Source organism: Drosophila innubila, assembly GCF_004354385.1.
Source record: "Drosophila innubila isolate TH190305 chromosome 3L unlocalized genomic scaffold, UK_Dinn_1.0 0_D_3L, whole genome shotgun sequence".
Taxonomy (NCBI): domain Eukaryota; kingdom Metazoa; phylum Arthropoda; class Insecta; order Diptera; family Drosophilidae; genus Drosophila; species Drosophila innubila.
This window is the reverse complement of record NW_022995376.1, coordinates 19,643,108-19,668,545: the sequence shown is the minus strand read 5'-3', so window position 1 is coordinate 19,668,545 and position 25,438 is coordinate 19,643,108. Positions and strand designations below refer to the sequence as shown.

The 25,438-nt window shown below is 35.1% G+C and overlaps 3 protein-coding genes across 3 annotated transcripts; 2 read left to right on the top strand and 1 right to left on the bottom strand.

Moving 5' to 3' along the window:
• Positions 1-860: 860 nt before the first annotated feature.
• LOC117788368 lies at positions 861-6,794 on the bottom strand. Its single transcript, XM_034627122.1, has 3 exons — positions 6,111-6,794; positions 1,713-1,914; positions 861-1,276 (listed from the first exon to the last, which is right to left on the bottom strand). Exons 1-3 carry the CDS (start codon positions 6,334-6,336, stop codon positions 1,090-1,092), a joined length of 615 nt encoding a protein of 204 aa, XP_034483013.1. The 5' UTR covers positions 6,337-6,794; the 3' UTR covers positions 861-1,089.
• A 7,072-nt stretch (positions 6,795-13,866) lies between these two features.
• On the top strand, positions 13,867-16,687 carry LOC117788111 (probable cytochrome P450 312a1). The gene is made up of 3 exons (XM_034626777.1): positions 13,867-14,663; positions 14,729-15,288; positions 15,353-16,687. Exons 1-3 carry the CDS (start codon positions 14,029-14,031, stop codon positions 15,694-15,696), a joined length of 1,539 nt encoding a protein of 512 aa, XP_034482668.1. The 5' UTR covers positions 13,867-14,028; the 3' UTR covers positions 15,697-16,687.
• Positions 16,688-23,684: 6,997 nt separating this feature from the next.
• Positions 23,685-24,621, top strand: LOC117787966 (reticulon-1-A). Its single transcript, XM_034626610.1, has 2 exons — positions 23,685-24,180; positions 24,247-24,621. The coding sequence occupies exons 1-2, from the start codon at positions 23,694-23,696 to the stop codon at positions 24,549-24,551; spliced, it is 792 nt and encodes a 263-aa protein (XP_034482501.1). The 5' UTR covers positions 23,685-23,693; the 3' UTR covers positions 24,552-24,621.
• Positions 24,622-25,438: the final 817 nt, after the last annotated feature.

Sequence of the window (25,438 nt, the reverse complement as noted above, 5' to 3'; positions counted from 1 at the left end):
AATTTGCATACAAAGTGTTTGTTTAAATTTTATAATTTTTGTCTAGCACCCGAAAGTATGCAATGGAATTTGGTTTTTGTTGTAAACTTCCCGAAAATATAGCATTTTATAATTTTTTTGATTGAAAATTATTATTTAATTTCAAATATTGGTTGTATTTATGAAATATTCGTATTACATTTCTATATTTATTACAGTCAAGAGCCAACAAAAACTCAGCTTAGTAAAATAGAGATTACTCCTAATTACAAATTTGTTGTCTTTTCTTGCAATATTTCGCAATAATTGTTAAGAGTTTTAAATCAATTACTGTATGACTTATATTAATTGTGCAAAATTATTAAATAAATGAAAGCAATTAAAGTGTAATTTTATTTAAACATTAAGCATTTTCTATAATTATTAGTAAGTTAGTTTTATCGAGACCCAAAGCGGTTTGTTTATAAATGATTTGTATTATAACCTTCGCTGAAGTATATAAAATATCCATATACTCGTACAATTACTTCAACTGTCAAAATCGACATTTCCTAGCACCTTAGAAGCAATTAAAAAGCCTTTTCCAGCAGCAATTCTTCAGATAAACAAGGTGTTAATGTGAAGGGAGTTGGGAGTGACGAATCGTGACAGGCATCAAGATGACAGAGTCCGCTAATGACTTATGACAAAGATAAGTAATAATAAACATACAACATTCAGACTATAACAATATGCATTTATTTACAATTGCACACGCTTGTCACACTAACATTAGGCATAATGTTTAAAATTAAACAAAAACTAACATATAATTGAGATAGACTAGCCACACTTAAATGACTACTTAGGACTCTTACAAGCTAATAGATACAAATTGCAAATTGTCACATCAGTCATGCCTCAGGTTACATTTAAAAAAAACAACTGAAGGCACTTTATTTATCAGCCAGAGGTGGGATGACTTAGCCGTAAGAGAGTGAAATAAATCATATATTACAATAGTTTTTCTGGGCCCAGAGATGTACTCGTATATAGTATGTGTGCGTTGTGTATGTGTAATATACATGTATCTAATACTTAAATTAATATGATCACATTTAAAGCGTCGTCCTAAACGCGCACCTTGTAGCTCAGTTTCATCAGCTTCTTGGAGCTAATTGGGCAATTTGGCCACAGATTGGCACAAGCCATTGGACCGTTGAGATTATCGCTCGTGTGTCGCATCAGTTCCCCCATATGAGCAGCAAAATACCATTTACTCGGCGGCATATTCATCATCCAGGGCATGGTGGGTGATCTGTAAATAAACAAAACAACAATAAAACTGAAGTAAATGGCATGAAAATAGAATTTGATGATGTTGTTTGTTATTAAAAAGTAACTTGTAATTAGTCGTTTCTATAGTAGAGATTGTTAATAATACTACAATGATATGTCCGTGTGTAGTCAGAGTCGTCTAACAGTTTTTCAAGTCACTTCGCTCACCTTCGACTCAAGTGCGAGGTTACAAAACAGCTCAAATGTGTTTGTATGTGTGTTTTCAGCTTGTGCGACAGGGTTATGTTTTTTGAGGTAGGTTATGACTGTAGTAAAGTCGTATAGTCGTATAGTATACGTAATGCTCTTACAGATTTCAAATATAACATTGAGTACTCCTCACACGTGCCGCAATTTCAATGAATATCTTTACTATACACAAATGAAAGTAACTGATTACTTGTTATTGTTCTTACCTGATTAATCGCAGCAATTCCCGCTCCTTTTCGCTTAGCTGATACTCCGGTTTGGCAGCCAATTCGCAGAGCATTTTAGGCAGACACGATTCTTTGATTGTATCCGACAGCTGCGATTTGGTTTTCAGGTTCGCTCCGGTCACAATGGCGGATGACACTGGCTTCAATGCCGCCGCCGCAGAGAACTCATCAAAATCATGTTCTGAAATACAAAAAAATATTATTTAAGCAATTAAAAGAATATTATTAATTTTGCAATGCAATCAATTTTGTATATTTGACAGGTAACCTGACTCCCGATTATAATTACCAAAAAAACTGATTTTTTATTAAGACTAGAAGCTGTGCAAAAATAGATTCAAGGTCAGAAATTCAGAAAAAACAATTACAAACACTTAAAGTAAGAGTGCTCGATTACAATATACCCTTTTTATACAAATATCTCACATTATACAGTGGCTGAATGGTGAAAATACTATATTTTAATCCCTGTTTCAGACTTTTGGAAAATGTTCTTAAGAATGACTGTACTGTTTATATTTCAATTTTAAAAAATATCATATAAACTTACGCTCAATATATATATATATATACATATAGTAGTTGTCTGTATTTGAAAATTTTTACTTGCTCATAATTATCATACCTTCTTCTGCCCATTTTTAATGAATACGGGGTATAAATACAAATTGTTCAAAAAACACGTTGTCAAAAAATCGACATCATGAGTAATATTTTTATTTTGATTAAATGTTTTTAAGCTAAAAATTATCGCATCACTGCTTTGAACATTTAAATAAACATCTTCACAAATACAAAACTGGAAAACACATTTTAAAGTAAATACAAATGATAAAATGGCGAGTACAGTAATTTATCTTTAGACAGTAACATTTACTGAATACAGAGTGTATTGTTATCTGAAAGCTGAAAAGTTTTGAAACAAAGCACATGGTAAATACATAAACGTAGTTTCGATTTTATCAAATATTTGCACATTTGGCTAATAAGCAAAGTGAACGGTCAACCTGATTCGTACTCCCCCTAGCAAGGCCAAGTCAAGTCAATACGTGCATTGAACTTTGCTTATTTATGTTGAATTTTTCTAGATATTAGATGAAAATTCTAGCAAATATTTGTTTAGTCATCTTGCTGACATTTAGTTAAGTTAATTATGCTGTTGAATAAACATTAGGTATAAGTTTAAAAAGCTGTTTGGCAGTTATTGGCAATTAAGTACGAATCAAATCCGTTTGGCGTATTTATTTTAACACCTGAACTTTGTACGCGGAAAAAGAGAAATACCTGGTAATAAGTTAAGTCCGATTACCCGAGTTCAACAAATCCCAAATCAAACTGTTATAAACAAAACCGCTGCGGTGGAGACTTTTTTGCGGTTTTTTGTATTTATTTATAGCCTTGTACAAAGTATATTGCTATTGTCTTCGTAAAGAAAGCCAACGAAGCATAACTAAGCCAACAATTTAAAATTTAAATCAAAGCCGTTGCCTTTTGTGCACACAAATGCAATTCAATTAAAAGCAGCAATGTCCAAAAATTCAATGTCCGATTATTTATAAGACCCTGTATCATTATTTATTATTAGTCTAATTCTATTATAATTCCGTTAAATTACTTATTAATTATTAACGACTTTCTCTCTAAAAATTCGTCCACCTGTTTGAATCAACAATATTATATTGTTACCATTTATATTAATTTCTCGTAAATTTCAGGTATTCAACGAATGGAAAATTTTCATTAAGAAGTGCAGTTGTTATAAATTAACTGAGTGATATGTACTCGAAAAGTAAATATTATGCAAATTCTGCATGTTTATCACGCACTGCGCTTAACTGTAAGTTGTCTTGGCCAAATGTGAAAAAACGTGAAAATCATGCCAAAAGCTGAGCTTAGAGAACGTGCCATTAACTAAATGTAAAGTCTAAAGACCCTGATTAACAATTTATAAGTTAGGCATTTACAAACCGTTAACACAGATATTATGAAACAGCAAAACCATTTTGATATGAGGGCACACTCTCGATTTTCGTAGAACTTGTTTGGAGTCGATAATTTATAAACCGGCGCCTAAGATGATTACGTATTTTAACCGGTTTACAGCCGGCATCGACAACTGAAACATAAGCTCAATCAAAGATTGTGGAAACGACAACTATTATTTGTTATAGAACTGTGCATTTTAGAGCGCTTTAGAGCTCAGATCTGTTCAATAAATTAAATAGCACAACAAATCAAGTCGATGTTTTCTTGATATTTATTCGTTTTTCATGGTTTCCAACTTCCTGTTCTCATAGTTTCAATGCAACTCTATTTATATTTTAAGCATTAACTTAATCAAACAAAAAGCCACAGCGAAATAACTCGAAATCATCTTTTTTTTCTCTTCCTGCAACTGATGATGCTGGGAAAGTTGAATTGCAGTATCCAACAAAGATTTCCAGACAAGCTAACAACTTGTCGTTGTTGGTATTGCTGATTATATTACGTGAAGTTTATTTGCTTGGCATTTTTCCACTTTCACCTGAACAAAAAACAACAACAAATTACGAAGAGCCCGCATGATAAAAGCCATGCCAAATCAAGCCAGACTACGGATGAGATCATGTTAATGACCCGGCTATAACTCCAGCTATTCTGGCCAACTCTTTGGGTTGACCTTTTCGCCCCTAAATTTGCAGTGATCAGGAAATTTGCCAGCGATTTACCCGATTGCCTCGGGCTGCACTTTGATTTTTGATTGATTTCATTAACTTTTTATTGTCATTGAGGTTGTCTCTCATTGTTTACGACTCGCACAACTTGTGGTATACGTTACATAATCGAAAACCAATGTATTTACATATATGCGTACATACATACATACTCATACGATATATAAACATTTGCGTCTCTTATGTCACACTTTCCTACCTGCTTGCGACTCTATAAAACTATGCAAATTTATATACAATCGAAAGTGGATACAAATATTTTTTTTAACTGTTTTTGTTTATAAAACATTTAAGAGATCTCTATAGCGCCAAACATTTGTTGGACATGCGTTTCTATTGCCCGTGAATATATTAAATAATATTGTGTTAATTTTCTGCGAGGTCTCTTGACATTTATTGCGTGACTTTTAAAAAGAAACTGCCAGCAATATTAGAGCAAATTAAATCCGGTTAAATTGGCAAGAAGAAAAGTTAGTTATTTGAGAAACCGAAAGTTGATTTAACAATTCAGCATATAAAATATTTGGAAACGGGTCCTATAAAGAGGATACTTGAACTTTCCATGCCTAGAGCAGTGGTGAAACACATGTACTCTCTATAAAAAGCTAACGACTTTTGGAGTGGAAACTTTTGACTAACATAGCTGGGCTATTAAATTTATAAAATGGTGTGCTATAATACCAAAAAAAGATGCCAGACAATGATAGCTATTTCGACATGTACTCGTAGAGTTTCCAGATAATTCCTATAGTAGACGAAACATTTATTACTTCACTTTTAATTTGTAGAACTTTATAAAAACTATTTTAAAATTATATACATGGACTGTTTTTATGGACTTAGTTTGATCTTCTGAAGCTCATTTATTCTAAAACTTCAAATTTTTATCCAAAATAGTTATATTAATAACTTTGTTTTATAAAATCCAGATATTTTCTAAACGTTTAGTTTCCATAATTAAAATTTAAAAAATAAATAATTAATATTCCATTTAATATTCTCTCCAAGCTAAGCATTTAACGTTTATTTATTTTGGGGGGAATACCTTTTTCGACAATTCTCTGAATTCAACAAAATGTTTTAATGAAAAAAAAAATAATTTAAAAATGATTTATATATCTACAAAGTTATTTTTCAGCCTTATAACACGTTAACGGTTTGTTAAAAAGCTTTTTGTCAAATAACTTGTAATGGTAATAATAAAATGAATGGAAAAGGCCTCATGAAGTCAATTCCGGGTAGTTGGTACAACGTTTATTAATCGTTTGATTACACGTGCTGTCAGCTGTTTTTTTTACGAAAAAATCGAATAAAAAAACGGCAGCGGTTTCCATTTATAAATCGAAATTGACCTTGATACGACCAAACAAAGCGAGACTTATAAAGAAAAAAAAAACAACAACAACAACAACAACCAAAACGACAACGGAGGTGAGTTTTTTGAAGCAAAGCCATAAAAGAAACATCAGGTATTTTGCAATGCGATGCGCCAAGTGTGTAAAAATTTGCGTTGTAAATGCCAAAATAGCAAAAAAAAAAAAAATTTAGAAAAAAAAAGTAAAGTCAAGTGTTAAAATTTGCGTAAAAACGCAACTCGTATACAAAATTGAAATGCACTGCAAAAGGAAAAGAGGGGGGAAATGAAAATGAAAAAGTCACTCACCTTCGCCAATATCGATTTCAGCATTCTTTTGCTGAAACTTGCCAGCAGCCGCAGCGGGTCCAGTGGGAGCCCCTCCGCCCTGAACGCCAACCACCTCATCCGGATTATCAGACTTGACACCACGAACGCTATATCCGCCATAGCCGAAGAGATCGCCAACGAGGAGCAGTGTGAAGACGCCAAAGATCATGAGACGGCAACGCCAAGCAGTGTCCATGAGTGCCATTTGAAATTTGTGTTTATTTGATTTGTTAATAATTTAAAATATTTTTTTAATAATTCTTTACGTCGTCACACGTATTTTTCGATTGATTTTGAACACCTTTTTATTTTCGTATCACTCAAAACTGACGGCGACACTTTTCTCAATGAAAACTTGTGAGCGAGCAGCGGCAAAATAAAAATGAAAGTTGGGAAAACGAAAGTCTCTATTAGCGATGATTTTTTTCGAAAACGTTTTCAAATTAAACGTTAGCTGTCTTCGATAGCCGCACTGAAAAGTTGCTAGAGTGGCAATTAAATTTGGCATTCAAGCACAGACAACACGTTAAGACTCCTCGTAAATGTAACTGTGAATCTGCAGGCAACACGCGACTCAAAGCAAATGCAACAAAACGGAGAAAAAACGAACGACAGACGCGTCTAACTTTGAGGCTGCCTTCAACTGAACTGAAACAGCAAACTAAACAACAGACAACACTCCACTCTCAGCTCAATTCAACTCAGTGTTGCGATCAAGTCGAGACCGAAAAACAGCTGACAGCCTGATACAGCTAAGAGATACTCAACGAGAGAGCAACTGCAAGAGAGAGAGAGAGGAGAGAGAGAGAGAACGGGCACCACTTACCTGCTGTTCGCTTACTTTTAGCGCTCAGTGCTTGGTGTTAATTGCATGCGTTGATGGACCTTCGTTCGAGTACTTACTGTATGCGTATTTATGGATTGGGCACATACATATCTAGTCGCCTTTCGAGTTCGATTACCTGACCGGGCGAATGGCCCGGTCTACTGATATTGCCAAAGTGCATATGCTGAGAAAAGCCCACAGTGCACAGTGGCACAATTTCAACAAATATACGTTTATAAATGACGAAATAAAACGAGACTGCCAAGCAATTATGATTTGTTATTTTCAAATATTATCAATCAACAAATAATATTTAAAATAAATAAGGAAATTTTCAATTTGGGTTTACAATATTGACTAATTTATTAACAAATACTAAATTAATTTGAATTAATGTAAAGAATTAATTATAAGTAAAGAATATTTATAAAATAATTACTTTTACATAACTGTAGAAATAATAAGCGTTATCAAAAATAACCAGATAATTATTATTATTCTTAAAGACAATTGCAAATTGCAACTAAGGTCTCAAGCGAGAATAATTAAAGTTCACCGTCCCAATTATATTTTCATGCTGTTAGAAATCGTTTGATTATAATGCGATGGTCATTATGCACATTTCTGCATTCCAAACTTTGCTTAATAACAAATATAACATTATAACAGTGATTGCTAAAGATGAAGAGCATACAGTGCTGTGGAGCACTGTACGTACACAGGTCAATGGTCAATAACTTTCACTACAAACGTGAGGTTCGTCACGTAGACCAATGTAAATATTTAGATAAATATTCGGAAATATCCGAGTCCTGGACAGCTGTAAATTTACTGCCTGTCAGCAGGTAAAAGGTCACTGAGTAGATGTTTTTTAAGTACATTTTCATTACCTGGGCAAGTCCAGCAAATTAAACCAGTCTGACCCTGCCAAGCTGATTGGTCTGACTGTGGAGAAGAGGTGAATGCTGCGATTGCCAAACCAGCCTGAGAACAAGAAGCCAACTTAAATAACCGGACAGTTGGTGTTTAAGCCTCATAAACGCAGCGGAACGTGACTGGTCTCTGACTCCGACAGTGACTCTGCGAAACCGTGGCCAACAATCACCAAAATAGTAATAGTAATTAATGATAATAACAAGAACAACCGCGACAACGTCAACAACGAATTGCAGTCAAGTGAGGCGATTGCCAAATGCAACTGCAACTGCAACTGCAATTCAACTGCAACTGCGAAATTGACTGAGCAACCGTAGGTTAAGCTTTAGCAGCCTTTAACGAGCGGACGTAAAGGTAACTAACGGTAGATAACTGCCCAGTTAAATCCAAAACTGGAATTCAAACGCTACACAACTTAAATCAACTCGAGAACAACTGCATCAGATATTCAGCAACAGTTTACGCTTGCCTTCAAATTGCCAATGCCGCCGACGTCCTTCAATTACAAACTCGAACTCCCATAATAAAGCTGTACCCTGGCCTAAACGCAAGCAAAACAGAAGACAAAGGAGAATAACAACAGAAAAACACCTTTAAATATTTTTAAAAATATAAAGAAATCGCTGCTCGACAACAATATACCCTTTAATCAGCTGTGAGATAGCTTAACACTTATTGAAATAACTGATAAACAAACCTACTACAATCTTCTATTTTCCAATCATCCTTTCTTAAAAACACTATATAATATTACTTCTCCCTAGAGATGGGCCCCGATTTTTTTTTTAAAATCGAACAAAATTTGAAATTTACTTGTTGTTATGAGAGATTCATATTTTTTTCCTCTTACTATATTTACGCATTTGATGGGTAAAAAAATTAAGCTTCATAAAAATATCGATGCAAATCGATAAAAGAAATACCTAAACGACATTAACAGCTAATTATTACAGAAAAGTTGTATCAATCCATATGAAAAGAAAGTGTAAAATCGTGACATTTCAGGCCTACCGGGCTTCGGTTGGGGCCCGGGCCCGAATGCTACTATTTCTACTTCTCCCTTTCTTCATGGTTCAGTAAGAAAATTTTCAAAATCTTCCATATAATAAATTTCAAATTAAATAACAAGTTAACGAATAAAAAGGAAAAAACTCAATTATCTGGTAATGCCTAATCAAGTGCTCATTGTAAAACTATAAGACCCTTCTTTAGAGCAACTGTTACAGGGTATCATTAAAAAAGTACATACAAAACAATTTTCGCGTCGAAGGTTAACGGCAAAGTCGACGCCAAAAATATAAGAGAGGAGAAAAAAACCAACTTTAGTGCTTTAGTGTGCAACGAAGCATGAGGCTAAAAAGTATTATTTAAAATTAATATATTAACTTTATAATATGTACACGAGCATCCCGGTTTTAGATAAATTTGATTAAAATTTATGGGCTGCGGTTTCTTAACCCGTTATGGAGGCACATTTGGCCAATGGCGAACATTAACACATAATTTAATAATATCATCAAAGCTTAAATTGAACATTTATTTTATATATATATTGATTGAAAATATATTATTATTATAATTTAATGAAATAGCATTAAACCTAACCTGTATGAAAAAAACGCTAGAAACCGCACAGTTTTAGACTCACTGAAGGATTGCAAAGTGTACAGTTTTTTAACATTACAATTTAATTAATATTTATTAAGATACAACTGAAAGTTACGTTCAGTTAGAAGGTTTGAAGGTAAGGTTTAAATTTCACAGTTCGAAAAGAACGCTTTATTTATTATTTGGAATAAGACAAACTTGTGTAATGAATAATTACTCGCAGTTTGACAATCACAATAAACTGTTAAGAAGTCTAAAACTGTTAGTTTTGCAAGCACTGTAGCACCTTAGTAAAAACTTGTTTCAGTCGTGATTGGTTGAACATGCGTGCTAAGATCGAAAATTCCCCTTAATTTACGATATGTTATATAATATACTCAACTTAAATTCTAAAAGTATACATAGAATATACGAAACTTAGTTAATTCTAAAGGGATTTACCAAACCGATGTGCTAAGCGAAAAATAATAATAAGCAACAGAAGATAAAAGGAATTTGTTGCTAATTTGTTCAGTTACTATATTGTATTCGACGATGGCCTTAAAACTGTACTGTTCAGTTGCTTGACTAATTTAATTAAAGCGACCAATTAAAGACACTTAATTCCTTTGAGCCAAATGCATTTTGTTAGGCCCGTCAATTAAATTATACTTTGCAATAAATACGCAAATGGAAAATTGCTACTCACACTGTAGAGTGAATGAGAGAAAGGTGGAATGGGAAAACGGAAACGGAAGCGACATTGGCTGGTGGCTTTTTTGGTTCCAGGACCACAACTAACACCTCAGAGATGAAACAACCCCAGCCTCAATACCAATTCCAACCCAACCCTAACCAGTTGATGTAACCCTGCGGCGCCTACTTACAACATGCTGTTAATTTATGCTAAACGCATCGCGTCTTTGCATTTAATTGTGAAATTAAATTTGATGCGATTAATGTTGACACAAGACGCGATTACTGCAAACCCTGCGGTTGTCCTGAGGTATTGAGGTCTTGGTCCTAAATACCTCGTAGTTTTCGGTTCACATTAGCTAGCGTATCATCGGCGTATTTGGTATATTATCACTGCAGCAAATACTCCTATTTGAACGTAGACCAAGATGCGTTGCATAAACAATAATTAAATGTAGCCAAATTAAATTTTACACACAAGAGCAAAACACAAAGTGACAGCTGGGCGGGGCCAGGAAGCGTACAGGATAGAAATGCCCACTATAATTATGCGGTGACTCTCTGTCTTTGTGTGCGTGTGCATGTGTGTGTGGTCCTCCTGATAATGTGCAGTTTAATTACAGAGGTCTACATGCCCACAGACAACAATAATAGCATGAAAACAATGAAAATTGCAATGCAACGCAGCGCAAATACCTTATAATACAGCGTTTATTTCCTTTAAATTTAATATATATTTTTATTTACAAATAAAATTTATTAAAATATTTATTATCTTTATTTATTTATTATTTTGTATTACTTTTAATTGCATATATTAATAAATAAAGATTAAGGTGAGTAAGAAAACCATATTTATTATTTATGTTGTATTTAAAATAACACAAATGTAATCTATTCTAATTTCAAATTTTAAATAATTGAGTTGGTGAATTTTTTAATTATTTAGTATTTATTAAAATAATTGCTTTATTATACAACGAAGTTCGTCTTAGGGAAAAACGTTATAATGTTGTAATAAAACGAAGCATATTGCAGAATACGTGCCGTACTATAATAGGTTTAAAAACATATTCCTAATCTAAGTGGCGAGCTACTCGAAGTCCTTCAATTATTGAATCTATATTAAAAAAGAGCTTGCTACAAATTCATTTATTAATATCACTCATCGAAATACTGTATTATATAGTGGCCATAAGAAGAATCAGTTAATATATGGGTTGCCATAAGAATATACGTTTTTGTCTTTATAGATATCTTAAATAAACTTAACTAAATAATAGTATGTTCAATATAAAGTTGTCATGGAAAGCTTAAACGCTCTTATTTTTAACAAATATTAAACAAAACAATTTTGTCAGGCTATAACATATAATTACTATAGAAACAATATGCAACAATGTTATAGATAAAATTGATTTACGGCTACATTTTAGCAAACTATACAACAAAGTTATTATACCCTCATAAATGTAAAATATTATAATAGGCAGGTCGACATCTTTGCATAAATTCAAATTAGTTTGTACTGTGTCTTTGCTGCTCACTCACTCACCATCTCTTTCTCTTACTCACGTTTTCTCTCCCTCACACTCTCTTTATACATATTGCTCGCATCACTTTTAATTTTGAGTTTGAGACAATGTTCCTTGGTGCTGTCAGCTACATAACAGTATCTACATCTAATTGTTCGTGTCAGGTTGTGTGTGTGTGTGTGACTATATCTGTGTGTGAGTATTTATTTGTATGCACTGTTTATTGGCATCCATTAGATAATGGAATTTATGTCAAGCATTTGTTGCACCCACATACTCGCTGACAATGGGGACTTCCCTTGGGATATACTCATAGATTGGTTAATGTTTAAATGCATAATAATGTTAAGCTATACTATTTAATATAGAATACATATAGGTAATTATTTATACACACAATTCTATCAATTGCATCCTCTTGTTGATTATCATTTGCATTTTGACCAACTGTCATTCAATTCATTTAAAAACTTCAACATTTGCATATCAATAGAGACAAGAGCTGTTCAAAAATGAACCAGGCAAAAGCAGAACTGTATTTACACTAATTAACACAAAAGTTACAGCGCGCAAATAAACACGAATAATTGTAATTAATGCGCTTGTGTGAGTAATACTCGTATAAATTTCATATATGAGTGTAAGTATATTCATTTGTATATTCATAAAATTGTATGCTGAAAATTATATTTGTCTGTCTGTCTCCGCCTACGTTCCAATTCAATATAAATAAAATGCAGACGGCTCTGTTTTCCTTTTTTATTGTAAATGGAGAGCACTGCAACAACTTTTTTTAATGAAAAGTGCAAATAAATGGCATAAATATGAATTTAATTAAAATTATTATGACATTTTGCGAACAAAAAAAAAATGAATTAAAAATTCTCTGATATTATCAGAAAATACAAATCAAACTAAAAACCTTATCGAAACTTTTAATTGGGATAGGTCAGTTCGGAACTTATTTTTTTAAATCCGGCTTACTTTGCTTATAAGACAATAGACAAGTCGTAAAAATATCCAAAACTCGTTCTAATACTTATTTTATTTTCGCTTCGATGATTTTATTTTTAGTCACTTATTAGTTGTTTATTGGGGAATATATGTATTTGTTTACTTACTAATTAAAAAGTAAACCGACAAGGAACTTGATTCTGCACATTTGGCATTTTGGGAAGACGCAGATTAACCTGAATCACATGCAACTATTATTTATAGAATTTCTTTGCATAATATTGCGTTTATTTTAAAAGTATTTTTTATGTTTTATGATTCCAATTAATGTATATAATCCATTGATTAAGATTATTGTTGTGTTTATGTCGTTAAATGAATAAGGTTTTATTTAGTCAAATATTTGGTAGAATTTCTTAAAACGAGTCCAATAAAATTGGGTGTCAATCGGGTACTGAACCATCCGGGTGGTTCCTTAAAGAAAAACGAACTCACTGGGAAATGTGTTTACTGATCCAACAGAGCGTTTATCAATTTCACTCGCTCGGGGTGAATTTGTATGCATTGACGCATTAACGCATATTTAACTGTTTGTTTCTAGGTGTGTTTTATATTTTGAGTGGAACGGGTTCTTGACAGATACCCTTACAATGGGTATAATCGAAATTGATTGATTGTTATAGCTCATGATTAATATAGACTCTTTCAGAATATAGATTGCAATTATCACTTGAGTGTTAAGTTAAGTTGCTTTCCAGATACCCTTATATTGATTGTTATAGCTATAGTTCAAACGATCTGTTGATATTCTAGCCAAGTAATATGTAAAGTTAAGGGTTCCACTCAACATTGTCATTTATCAAATTGATTTGTTTACAGTGGTTTAAGTATCGGATCAGATGATTAACATGAAATATCTCTTACATTCATTTCTGAGTTGTAGAGTATCTCGATGGAGACTTGATTCCCATTGCAGTCTATGTGAATTTGTTTACATTCGATAATTTAGCCCGAGGGAATCCAAAGCAAAAGATCATCAGCATGTCCAGACTGGAGACGTACTTAAGCACTGCTTCGACTATCAATAGGTTCATTTCTGTTTTGCATCTAGACGTTGCCCAATATACCTCATCTTTGCTAATAACGTTTTCGACCTACGCCTGGTCAGTCGCTTTGTTCGTAAGTTTAACAAATTACCCAATAATTTACATATAAATATAAAAAGCTAAGTATATTTTTTGTGCACTCGATAATTGAGTGTTTGTCAATCTATTGTGCGTCTCCGGTCTCCGGTGTCAGTCTCGGTTAAAATCGCAAATGCGTCATTCGATTCGGGCAGTCGACAGAAAGAACTCAATCCATAATGATCGACTCTTCTCTGCTGATCTGGTTGCTGTGTGGTGTCGTGTTTACCTTATTCCTTTATGCGTATCAGCATCAGGAGCGGCTTAATCGATTGACCATCAATTGGCCAGGACCACCTTCATATCCCGTTATTGGACATTTGCATATCATAGCAAGGCTCATTGGTCCTCGACCATTTAAGCGTGCCACGGAGCTGATCCACGTTCATCTGAAGGATCATCGCGGAAAACTCTGGTTGGGCACAAAACTCTACTTATTCGATTGTAATCCCAAGGATATTCAGGCGCTTTGCACTGCCAAGCAGCTGCTGCAAAAGACCCCGGATTATCGTGTCTTTGAGAATTGGTTGTGCGAGGGTCTCTTCACCAGCGGCGTGGAGAAATGGACGCATCGAAGGAAGATGATCACGCCGGCTTTCAACTATGGCATGATTAAGCAATTTGTGGATGTCTTTGAGCGTCAAGCCCGCATCCTGGTAGCAAGGTTGGCCAAATTGGCCGAGACAAAAGAACCTCTTGACTTCTTTCAATACATTAGCTGCTACACTCTGGACACGATTTGTGAAACGGCACTGGGGGCAACAGTTAATGCACAGTCGGGTCAAAAGTCGGACTACTTCGATGCGGTCAGAGAGTGCGTATGAGTTGTCACTAAGTGAATCCACCTCTAATTTTCTTCTTCTTTCCTTATTTTTACAGAATTGTACACATCATTGACAGTCGCCTGAAGAATCTGTTCTATCGCAGCTCGAGGATTTACAATTTATCTAATCTTGCCGACAGGGAAAAGAAGCTTCTAAAGACACTTCATGGTTTCACAGAGGGCATCATCAGGGAGCGATTGGAACAATTGAACTCTGATCAGGCCAATCGCAATTGTGAGAGTACAGAAAATGCTGAATCGAGTAAAAAGAAGGCTCTCAGTTGTCTGGACACACTGCTGCTGGCAAGGACACCCGACGGAGAGCCGCTGCAGGTGAAGGACATACGTGAGGAAGTGGATACCATTATATTTGGTGGCTTTGATCTCACAGCCGCCACATTGAAGTTCTTTATGTACAACATGACATTGCATTTGGAATACCAGCAGTTGTGTAGGGAGGAAATTTTGCAGGTTTGTGGCAAGGATACGGGTGAAGCCATAACCCTGGAGCAACTGCATCAACTCGAGTATCTGGAGATGTGCATTAAGGAGTCAATGCGCATGTATCCTTCGGGACCCTTCACATCAAGACGAGCCACCGCCAATTGTCGGATCAGTAAGTAAACAAGGCGAATTCCCAATGATACATATATATTTATAATTGACATTGCTCCTCCCAGATGAATTCTTTATACCAAAGGACACCGATGTCATCATTTCACCTTTGTATATGGGTCGCTGCAAGGACTTCTTCCCGGATCCGTTGGTCTACAAGCCCCATCGCTGGGCACGTGATGCAGAACAAAAGATAGAACCCTCCACATTTATTCCTTTTATGACGGGTGCTCGAAGCTGTCTGGGACAGCGCTATGCCATGGTTATGATGAAGATAGTCTTATCCCATCTACTTAGAAAATATTATTTCGAGCCGATCGGAGAGCGACAAGAGAAGGCGCATCTCATCTTTGTTATGACATTGCAAACGAAAAATCCCATTTACTGCAAAGTACGAGCCGTTGACTAAAATACGTGTCTATATTTTGCATAGGATTAAGCTACGGATCGGTTAGGTATTTAAGGGCTCCTTAACGCATTGGAGAATACATCTCCGATACTTCCCTTGAACCTTTTGTTGCCTGACTCCATTCACGAATTTCGTATTGCATACTTCGTGGCGCACACAAATTACGCATTACATTTCCGCTTTTAATGATGACGACGACGGCGACTCATATAATAAAATAATTGAGATCACTCTAGTCGACTACCAGATACCCTTTGCCCACTTGCACAAGCAAATGCAGGCGACAGATGGCGCCAGTGCTGCTTTTCCATTTGATTCTATGAAATAGAGCGGATATATAGAGAGCATATTAAAGCATACGTATTTCAAATCTTTTCGAAATATTCCCTAAATAGTTTATGCCATTCAGAAGCCAAAACACAATACTTCACTTTTAAATATAGTAGGTATTTTAGTAACTGAGATTAGATAAATTAATCGACTCGGTAGCTGATACCACACAAACGAATAATTTTTAGTCTAGAAAATCCCTACTTCTTTCTGTTACATACATTAGTACATAGTTATTATACCCTTTTTTGTCCAATTTGCAATGGGTACAATTCGAGCATTTTTCTGGCCTTTTTTGTAAATATTTTTATTTGAGAAACGCGCGTTCGTCTAGAAAATAATTTGGTTTTTTGCCTCGATTTTTTATTGTGCGCGCGCTGCGGAAAATCAACAAACATTTCCTGCCAATGGCTCTGTGTAATAAATAAAAATACATAAAGCAAGCCCAACCCGTCGCCCATCGTCATTGCCACACATATCCTCCCGTCATATTCCGGTGCAAATTATGGCCCGTTGCCTGCTTATTATTACGATACGACGACGATGACGACGATAGAGATGGAGATGGAGGAGATGGAGTTGGAGATGGCGACAGCATCGCATATCCTTGCCGAGCGCATAAAATGCAATTTATTTAAATAAAAATCAAGTTTAATTTGCAGTGTCGTAAATTTTTGTTCGTCCGCATTGAATTTCACGCTTTTGTTAACAAGCGCATAAAAGTTTTGTCCTCTGACAACTGATAGCACTGAATGTGTAGGGTAAAGGATGAAGTTGGAGGTGTGGAGGAGGAAATAGTACAAATAAAGTGCACTGAACTCTTTCAATGCGAACTGTAGATTTTGCGCTTTGACGATTAAATTAATATACATAAATTAATAAGAGTCAGTATCAATAATTATATAGTGAATATTTTTTAAATCTTTAAGGGATCATTATCATTTTTCAATAAATATCTGTATTTAAACCTACACTTGTATTTCAAAGTACAAATATTAACTGCTTCACAACTTTCTTGTACTTTTATTTGGCCTCCATTCCAATTGCAAAATGTAACTCAATACCATTTCCTTAAGCGAATTGTAACACGTGATTCAATTTCATTGATCAATTTTAATTGATTGCTTCAATCGGTTTTGTCAATTTTACTTTTAGATTTCCTATTTTCTCTTTTTTTTATTTGTTTTCATAGCCACTTTATTTTCCGCTTGTTGTTGTTGCTACTTTATTTTATTTTTGGCAATTCCATTCCCGATTTTTATGGGTTTTTAATGTGCAAATGCTGCTACTCCTTTTATTTTGGCGCTGGTTTATCTTCTCTGCTGTTGGCTTTATCCCCTGAGCCACCCCTTCTGGCCTGGCTCTCTCACTCTATCTCCCTCACATGTGAGGCACATTTGTAATTCGACTCCTAAATGTATGCTATGATTTTTATGTATTTTTACAGCTAGTTTATGTTCGAGATGCTGTGATTCGTGAAGACAGGGCAGGAAAGACTCTGGCACTTGGAAAAGTCTGCCATATGGTCTTGTAAAATCGCTCAATTTTGGCTATTAAAACTTAAAGTTGCTGTCAATACTTTAAACACATTTTGAGGCAGCTTAAAGCAGAGACCTGCACTAATTAGCGTATGGCTGGGACTATCGGAAGGAGCCAGCGGCCGCAAGTTGCACAAGATCCGTATCACAAACACACCCATTAGCCATTATCCATGGCACAATATTGACATAATCGACTTTCAGCTGACGCACAGCACACAATTTGACCACAAATGAGGCTTAGCCTCTGGGCCAGCAATATGGTTGGCGATTACTTCAAAGCGACCATACCATGATAACCCACCTGCCACAAGTTGCAACCGCAAAGCGTCGCAGGTTGCAAGCTTGCAACATGTGCGTGTGTATGTGCATGTGTAAATGTGAATGTAAATGTTGTTGCATCACTTTGGCTGTCCCCTCCACAAAATACAATACAATGACAAATGCTTAGTGACCATGAAGCGAAGCTCCATAACTTACCGCAAAGACATAAACTCATATGGAAAGTGTTGAGCAAAGGATTGCCCTTTCCTAACCAAGGGCTGATTAAAATCATGAAAATAAATAAACTTCTGGTGGGCTACAAAGCAACTGAACCTGGCCTAAAGCCATACAAAATTAACAGCCCAAAACGGCATGAAGTATGCAAACAATAAACTTATTATGATGTACAGCTGCTGGACATAAAATTTTGAAATGCAAAATGTCCCAGCCCAAAGGCAATAAAACATTTTGCCAGACTCAAGACGAAGGCGATTTGATGTTATTTTAATGAACGAAACCCGTGAAGATCTGCCAATTTAGATAAATAAAAATATGACAGCTGCGAGAGCGAACCAAGTACTTATCATAATTAAAAGACAGGCCCAAGGATCAGGCTGAGTTTAGAGCAATAAAAACTGAAGGATTCATATGGATAATTAAGTTATGGCGGGTGTCAGAAACGGGTTAAGGGTTGAGGGTTAAGGGTTCAACCAGCTACAATGCGCCATCAATAAAATGTCCAAAAGATCGTAAAATGTCGAGCAAGTTGAGAGGGATGAGGTTTAGCTATAAAAACTCAACTGGACTAAGTATATTTATGCATAATTCGTTTATGTTTTTTAATGTTTTATGATTTTTTTATTTAGCATAGACTTGGAAGGAAGTAATTATAAATAATTCTTAAACATAGTACATTTAAGAAATTAAAAGAATCTTAGTTAAAGTCGACTTACCTTTACTCTGTTTGCATTGCAATTTCGGTTAAAATGCTGGCAACAATTTCTTTTTCTGAACTGAAATCTAAATGCAAAACAGCAATGGGCGGGAACTTTGGCTAATGCAATTAAGGCGTCTGCAAGTAAAATGTAAGTATAAAGAAAAAAATTAGCAAATATCTAAAAGGGTTACGAAAGACAAGATAGAGTCCAAATTACAAACTGTACTCTGTTGTGCTGCAAAAATGTCAAGTTAAACTTTTTATGCATAGCAATTTTGGACAACAGACAAACAACAGCTGTCTTCTACACAGAACTGGCCCTTTCTTTCTACTGGTCGATGAGGGAGGGGAGAGGCTAATTACAGTGCACAGCAAACAACATAATAGAGAGAAAAGAAAAATAAAGTAAATAAATGCAGCGGTGCAAAGAACCTTTAAAAGAAACAAACCTGGCGTCCCCGGGAGATCCGAGTAAGATGTTAAACAGACGCCACACGAATGCCAAGCACGTTTCCAGCAACAAAATAAAATAACAAAAATAAAGATAGAAAGAAAAAAATAATACAGAATTAATTAAAACAAAAATTGCATAGGGAAATTGTATTTTATTATGGAAGCAGCTATATCGAAGATGTCAGCATCACATGCTCAAAACAATAACAGAAACAGATATACATATATATAACATCTGCAACTGTAACCGAAACCGAAACTGTTGCAACTGCAACTGCCACAATTCCCATTGGGTTCCCGTTTTGGGTTTTGCATAAAACTTTTGTTTATAAACATTTTACAAGGCAGCCGCCGACTCCACTTAAATCTAACAAGCAAAAGTTAAACGCAAAGTTAACATTTGCCAGCGACAGCAGCAACAATGTGGCCAACAAATTCGTATCGGGCCGCAAAACAACAACAATTGAATAGCACACATTGCAGCCAAAAAACCATATGAAAAGTTGGCTACATAACAACAAAGTTGCCAGCACTCAGTTGGGCAACAATCGAATGGCCAAAAGTTGAATCAGAAGTTGAGGCGAAAGTCAAAGTCATGTGGAGAGTTGGAGAAAAGGTGATGCCTGAAGCATATATTGTTATAATTAGATCAAAATAGATATACATAGGTAATATAAGACAATCGACTGGATATTAAGTTCCTTATAAATCCATAAAAGACTTGAAAAATCTCTATAAAATAAGTAAATCAAAATCTATCGACTTTTTGTTAAATATTCTAAAGGGACAATTTTTAAATTAATAGATTTTTGACGCAAATTTATTCTAAAATCCTTAACTAATCAATTACGATCATTTCTACTGATCTACTTATTTTATAGAGATTTTGATATAACTCAAAATAAAATAATCTTGCTATCTTTGTCGTCCATAATGATGTTTTATATTTTTTTTCAGTGCGTATAAAACCCACAAATTGGATTGGCCCGTGCATATTTAAGGGTTAAGTTAAGCTAAAAGCTTTGCCGAAACGAACACTTTTAAAGAATTAATATGTCGGCATTGCAATGCTTCAGAAATCAAAGCGCAAAAACAGGTTTATCAGCATTAACACAAAGTGTTTCAATTTTTAAGCCTATTAAACGCAAGTACCAAAAGATGACAAGATATTTACGATTTCATGAGTTAGTTGCAAGGACAGAAGCCCGCTAAAGAAATGAGTTGCAGTTTTAATTACAGGCAAGCGACTCATCGCAATTGGATACAAAACCCATTAAAAATTGAAAAAGTTAATGCCCCCAACAGAAACAACTCAAGTGGCAAGATGTCAGAGCTAAGGGGAAGGCACAACAATGCGACAACATTTGGGGAAGCAAATAAAGAAACAAATACAAAAAGAGATAGAGATAGAAAGACTTGTCAGTCAGATTTGATGCGCAACTAATGAGTGACCGAGGAGCCAAGGAGAGATACTCAACTTAAGTCTATTGCCATGGACGAGCACCTTGTCTCAAGTCAACCGGGTCCAGTGCCAACACTTATTTTAATGAGAAATTCTAATTTCACCAATAATACAAAAGACCGCCGTCCCCATCGTCGGCAGAGGAAAGAAATGCGCAAAAAAATGTGGAAGATATTTGTGTTTATTCTTGGATTTTTCCAGCATTTTCCTGCAAGTTGTGGGGGAGCTGTGATTGCTTTTTGCCACTAGTCCGTGACGAAAACAAAGAGCTGTAAGCTCTTTGGATGCCACACTCATCCCAATAAATGCCCCAAAGGAAACAAATAGCACAAAAAATTGCCTGTCTTAGAATGTCTTGAGTATTTGGTATAAGACTGCAATTAGAGGTGGTTTCCTTTTTGTGGAGAGAAAATGTTTTCTCAATGTTTACCTTTCAATAGTATTGACATTCATATTTGGTCATTTGCAAATTTATGCAAAACTCAATCAAAATTACAGGAAATTAATATGCAAACATGGTGTGTACAAGCACACAGTTTAATTAAACTAAATCCCTTAGAGCACAGACAGAACGGATATTTTGCATGATGTTTGACAACTTGTCAATAGGAAACAGGAATCATGGCATAAAATGCATGGAAAAATTTCAAGAAAATCAAATTTAAATAAATAAATGAAAGCAAACATCTGGAAACACATAAAATTACTTAAATTGTTATAATTTGGGCTGTTTCCTTACAATTGGCTGTCAAAAATCAAAGACACAAAATACAATAAACAAAATGCAATAGCAAAAGTTGTAAGATGTCTGCAGTTGCTTAAAACTGGGCGAATCTCTTAGATAAAGTTGTCATCTGAGTGCTATACGATTCGATGTTCCCATTCTCAATACAACTTATTGTTACACATGGCCAGACAATGTCCGGAATTTCTTGTATTAAAATCGAAATGGCTAGGAACAACCCTCCTTCCCAAAGACAGGCCAAGGAGGCCGACAATTCTTGTGCTATTTGGATACGGTTCCCCTTACAGCTGTCAACATGTTTAATTGAAACTGACACTCAGTGTCATTTTATGGCCATTGCCATGCGTTACCTTAACTCCAATTGTAACTGTAATTCGACTTGGCCTGGCTCTGGCTTTGGCTTGATTATTGTGGCACATTCCTATCGAAGTTGAGTGGTCGGGTGGTTGAGTGATTCGATGGTTGGGTGGTATGGCTAATGCGTAACAGACATTGCATGAGAGCCTGTTGTATATTAGTTTAATTTATGGCTGACAATTTCGTGTGTGTTTTGGCATGCGGTCTATGACTTTGTCTTATTTGATTTTGTATATATACATAGGCAGCTGATAAAGTAAAGACATACTTTACTAATACGACTTTTTTCAGTATATTCGAATCTTAACTTCATAGAACTTATATAAAAAAAAATTATTTCAAGATGGTTATTCAATACTAAGTATGAAAATCACTCGTGTATAATAATTTTAATTTTTACAACACTATATCTTCATAAATAAAAAATGACTTAATTTTAAAAGGTAATATATACATTTAATAAACATTACATTACTGATCCAGTTTCTTTCAATTTTCACTGCATTTTGTCTGAATATTGCAGCCCTCATCACAAAATTTGAGTTTTTGCATTTAAATGGAGAGAGTTATATGATTTACCAAAATGCCGACGACATGTCGCGACATTTAAAAAACTTTATATGAACTTTTAAATTCAATTCCATTCAAAATATGCACTTTGCATTAAGAGCGACCTCAATTTTATTAATTACAACTGTATATTTATATTTTAAGAATATATTCCTTTACTATTCTTTAATATTCCATTCAATAATACAAATAACTTTTCTATAACTTTAAAATAACTTATGATTATTTTTCAATACTGTATAAGTACAAAAGAAGAGTTTTTGAATGGATAACAAAACGCATAATTATTCATTATTTATTTTTCTCACTCAACCGCGTTCGAGTACTTAATACTCCGAGGCTGGCAAGTGATTTCCCACTTTATCATGAGGTGGTTTCATTTTTGAGGGTGGTTCTCAACTGAAAGACCACTTGATGTCATTTTGACGCCACTGATTTGTATTATTTGTCCAAAGTATAAACGTAATTCCTTTGACAAATCAATTGGCAAATGCTACTTAATGGTACCCACAGAAGGCTAAGGGCTTTCAGTGACCCATTGACGGTGACACCTCGTGACAGACGTGTTTGTCGAAGCTGTTGAGAATCAAAAGGTTCCGACAGAGTGTAAAACGTGACACTTGTTTGGTGCAACAGATCAAAAGCGGGAGAAGCTGTGAAGCTGCAGGAAGCAGCAAACTATAAGATACAAATATTCCATTGCGAAAACAAATATCAATATATAAAAGAAAAATCCAACTGTGTTATGCTAAACAAAATTCAATTTTATGCTAAATAGACATGAATTTAATCCACAGGGGATAACATGGAAAGGGTTATGGGAATGGTAATCCCTTTAGTCTATCAACTCCCTTTTGTCTATCAGTCATTCCCTCAGAAAATTCCAATTTATTGGCGACAGCTTGCAACCGATGATAAATGCTAAAAAAAAAGCGAGTAACAACTTTAAAATTAGTCCTTTCAGAAATTGACATCAAAGTATATAAGAAAAAATATAAAAAAAATTGGAAAGTACATTTCAACAGTTTCTGAATTCGACAGACAACCAGGGGTGACATAAATTTAATTATTATTAAAATAAACAATTCTTGGCATACTCATCCTTTCATATTTATTGAAAAACTCTAATAATTTTGTCAAATTTTAATCCCTTTCTATTACCAATATTTTTTTTTTATTGCTTGCTCTTCAAACTGAACCAATTTTTTTTTAATTTAGAATGGTTTCACTTTTTTATTAAAAAAAAAAACTTTCTAAAACATAGTTGGCATCTATTCTTCAATATTGTGTCACTTTCCCGTCGTAATCAATACTAGATTTTAACGTAGTTTGCATTTGAGAATGGAATTTAACAAAGATAAGCAGGAGAATATTCTTGACTCGTTGGATGCAATGCCCAATGGCGAATTGAAGCAGTTGCTTCTCTGGCACAATTGGCCCAAGACGGCGATATTCTTCTTCGTGATATTGATGATCCTTTTGGATATTGCCTCCAATTCGATCATCAGTGTGGTAAGTGTCGCTGGAGTGCTGATATTATCGATAAGCATTTGTTATTGCTGTTATGTGTGGGGCATGCGAAAGTTGCGAAAGAGCAACATTATGGATCATCCCTATCAAAGCTATCTGGAGACTGATCTGAGCATTTCCGAAGAAACAGCAGCTCGTTTGGCGCGTCTAATTGTGGTTAAGCTTAATCCAATCATATTACAACTGCGCTCATTGTTCCTTATTGAGGATCTGCTAGATTCGCTGAAACTGCTGGTGATGCTTTGTGGCCTCAATGTTGTTGGGGACTACATCAATGGAATGACATTGTTGGTGCTGGGTAAGTATAAACTATAAAATCTTTAAAATTAATAATAAATTGATCGATTGTTTTAATCATTGCCAGGCTTTATTTTGATTTTCACGCTGCCAAAGCTTTATGAGTGGAAGAAGCCCATGATAGACATGCAACTTCAGCACTTGCAACGCTTTAAGACTCGCTTATTTGGCAGCAAAAAGAAGACCCATTCCTCAGCTCCTACTGCCACCGTTGATCCACAGGTTATTTCCTCAAAACTCAGACAGAAGACCAATGACATTGATAGTGTGCCCCAACCCAACATTGGTCAGTTTATTTCCACTGAACAGGAATATGTCTGGCAGCAACAGGACATGCCCCATGAGGACTATATGCACTACAAGGATCAGTAAGCTGTCAATTAGATGTTTTGAACATTTCACGTTATTTGGCAGATCGATCAATAAAAAAAAATTAAATAAATTTCTACAACTGCAATTGCATTAGAGCAAGCTATTGTGTCATACCTGGGTAATATATATTAATCCGACTCTTCGCTCTTCCTTCTTCAAATACTTGATTGCATCTTGTCACTGCGGACGGCAGTTCGCGCTGGTGACGAAAGCAGCATAAAGCGTGTTCTTTTTACGCGGCTTAACAATTGGTGCTGCCAACTTAAAATTTAAAGCATACCAAACTTTTTTATATATAGGATTGCCAGCTTGGCTTACAATGTTTGTATCGAAACTTATTGAACTTTATTAAATTTAAATTATAACAGAGAATCTGAATAAGTTCGCAGCACATTTTGTAACTTTAATATCTCAAACTCTCATTCCCAATCGTAATCAACTATAAGTCATAAATTCTCCCAGTTCCGCCCAGTAGAAGTGTCAGAAACCTTTTCACACATTTCCGTCACATCAGAGACAACACTGTGAACTGAGAGGGGAACGCATTGCACTATGAATTATATCTGTTACACATTCCCGAAAATGCCAAGACACTTTTATAGTGGCGACGATGCGTTTTTATGCCACAAATTTGCCGGCTGGGCTGAGGTCGTAAATGTCGTAAAAGGGTCGACTGCTTTATCGATGCACTGCAGCCGCAGTCACCAAGTACACTGAAGCATCAAATTTAAATCGTATGCAAAATGCTATTAAAAATTTCTACAAACATGCATCGAAAGTGCCAAAAACCACAATCTACTTCATAAAATTGTGTACGTTAAGAGATCTCTTGCAGGGCCAGCTAAGGTAATTAGTTTTTGGCCCATGTTCCATGTCTGTACCGCTCA

Bases quoted from the DNA above. Each gene is read 5' to 3' on its own strand.
- LOC117788368 (XM_034627122.1), bottom strand. From the start codon at position 6,336: ATGGCACTCATGGACACTGCTTGGCGTTGCCGTCTCATGATCTTTGGC. The intron at 1,915-6,110 runs GTGAGTGACTTT...TTTGTATTTCAG, and splicing joins TGAAATCGATATTGGCGAAG to AACATGATTTTGATGAGTTC. The intron at 1,277-1,712 runs GTAAGAACAATA...GTTTATTTACAG, and splicing joins GAATTGCTGCGATTAATCAG to ATCACCCACCATGCCCTGGA.
- LOC117788111 (XM_034626777.1), top strand. From the start codon at position 14,029: ATGATCGACTCTTCTCTGCTGATCTGGTTGCTGTGTGGTGTCGTGTTT. The intron at 14,664-14,728 runs GTGCGTATGAGT...TTATTTTTACAG, and splicing joins TACTTCGATGCGGTCAGAGA to AATTGTACACATCATTGACA. The intron at 15,289-15,352 runs GTAAGTAAACAA...TGCTCCTCCCAG, and splicing joins CACCGCCAATTGTCGGATCA to ATGAATTCTTTATACCAAAG.
- LOC117787966 (XM_034626610.1), top strand. From the start codon at position 23,694: ATGGAATTTAACAAAGATAAGCAGGAGAATATTCTTGACTCGTTGGAT. The intron at 24,181-24,246 runs GTAAGTATAAAC...AATCATTGCCAG, and splicing joins AATGACATTGTTGGTGCTGG to GCTTTATTTTGATTTTCACG.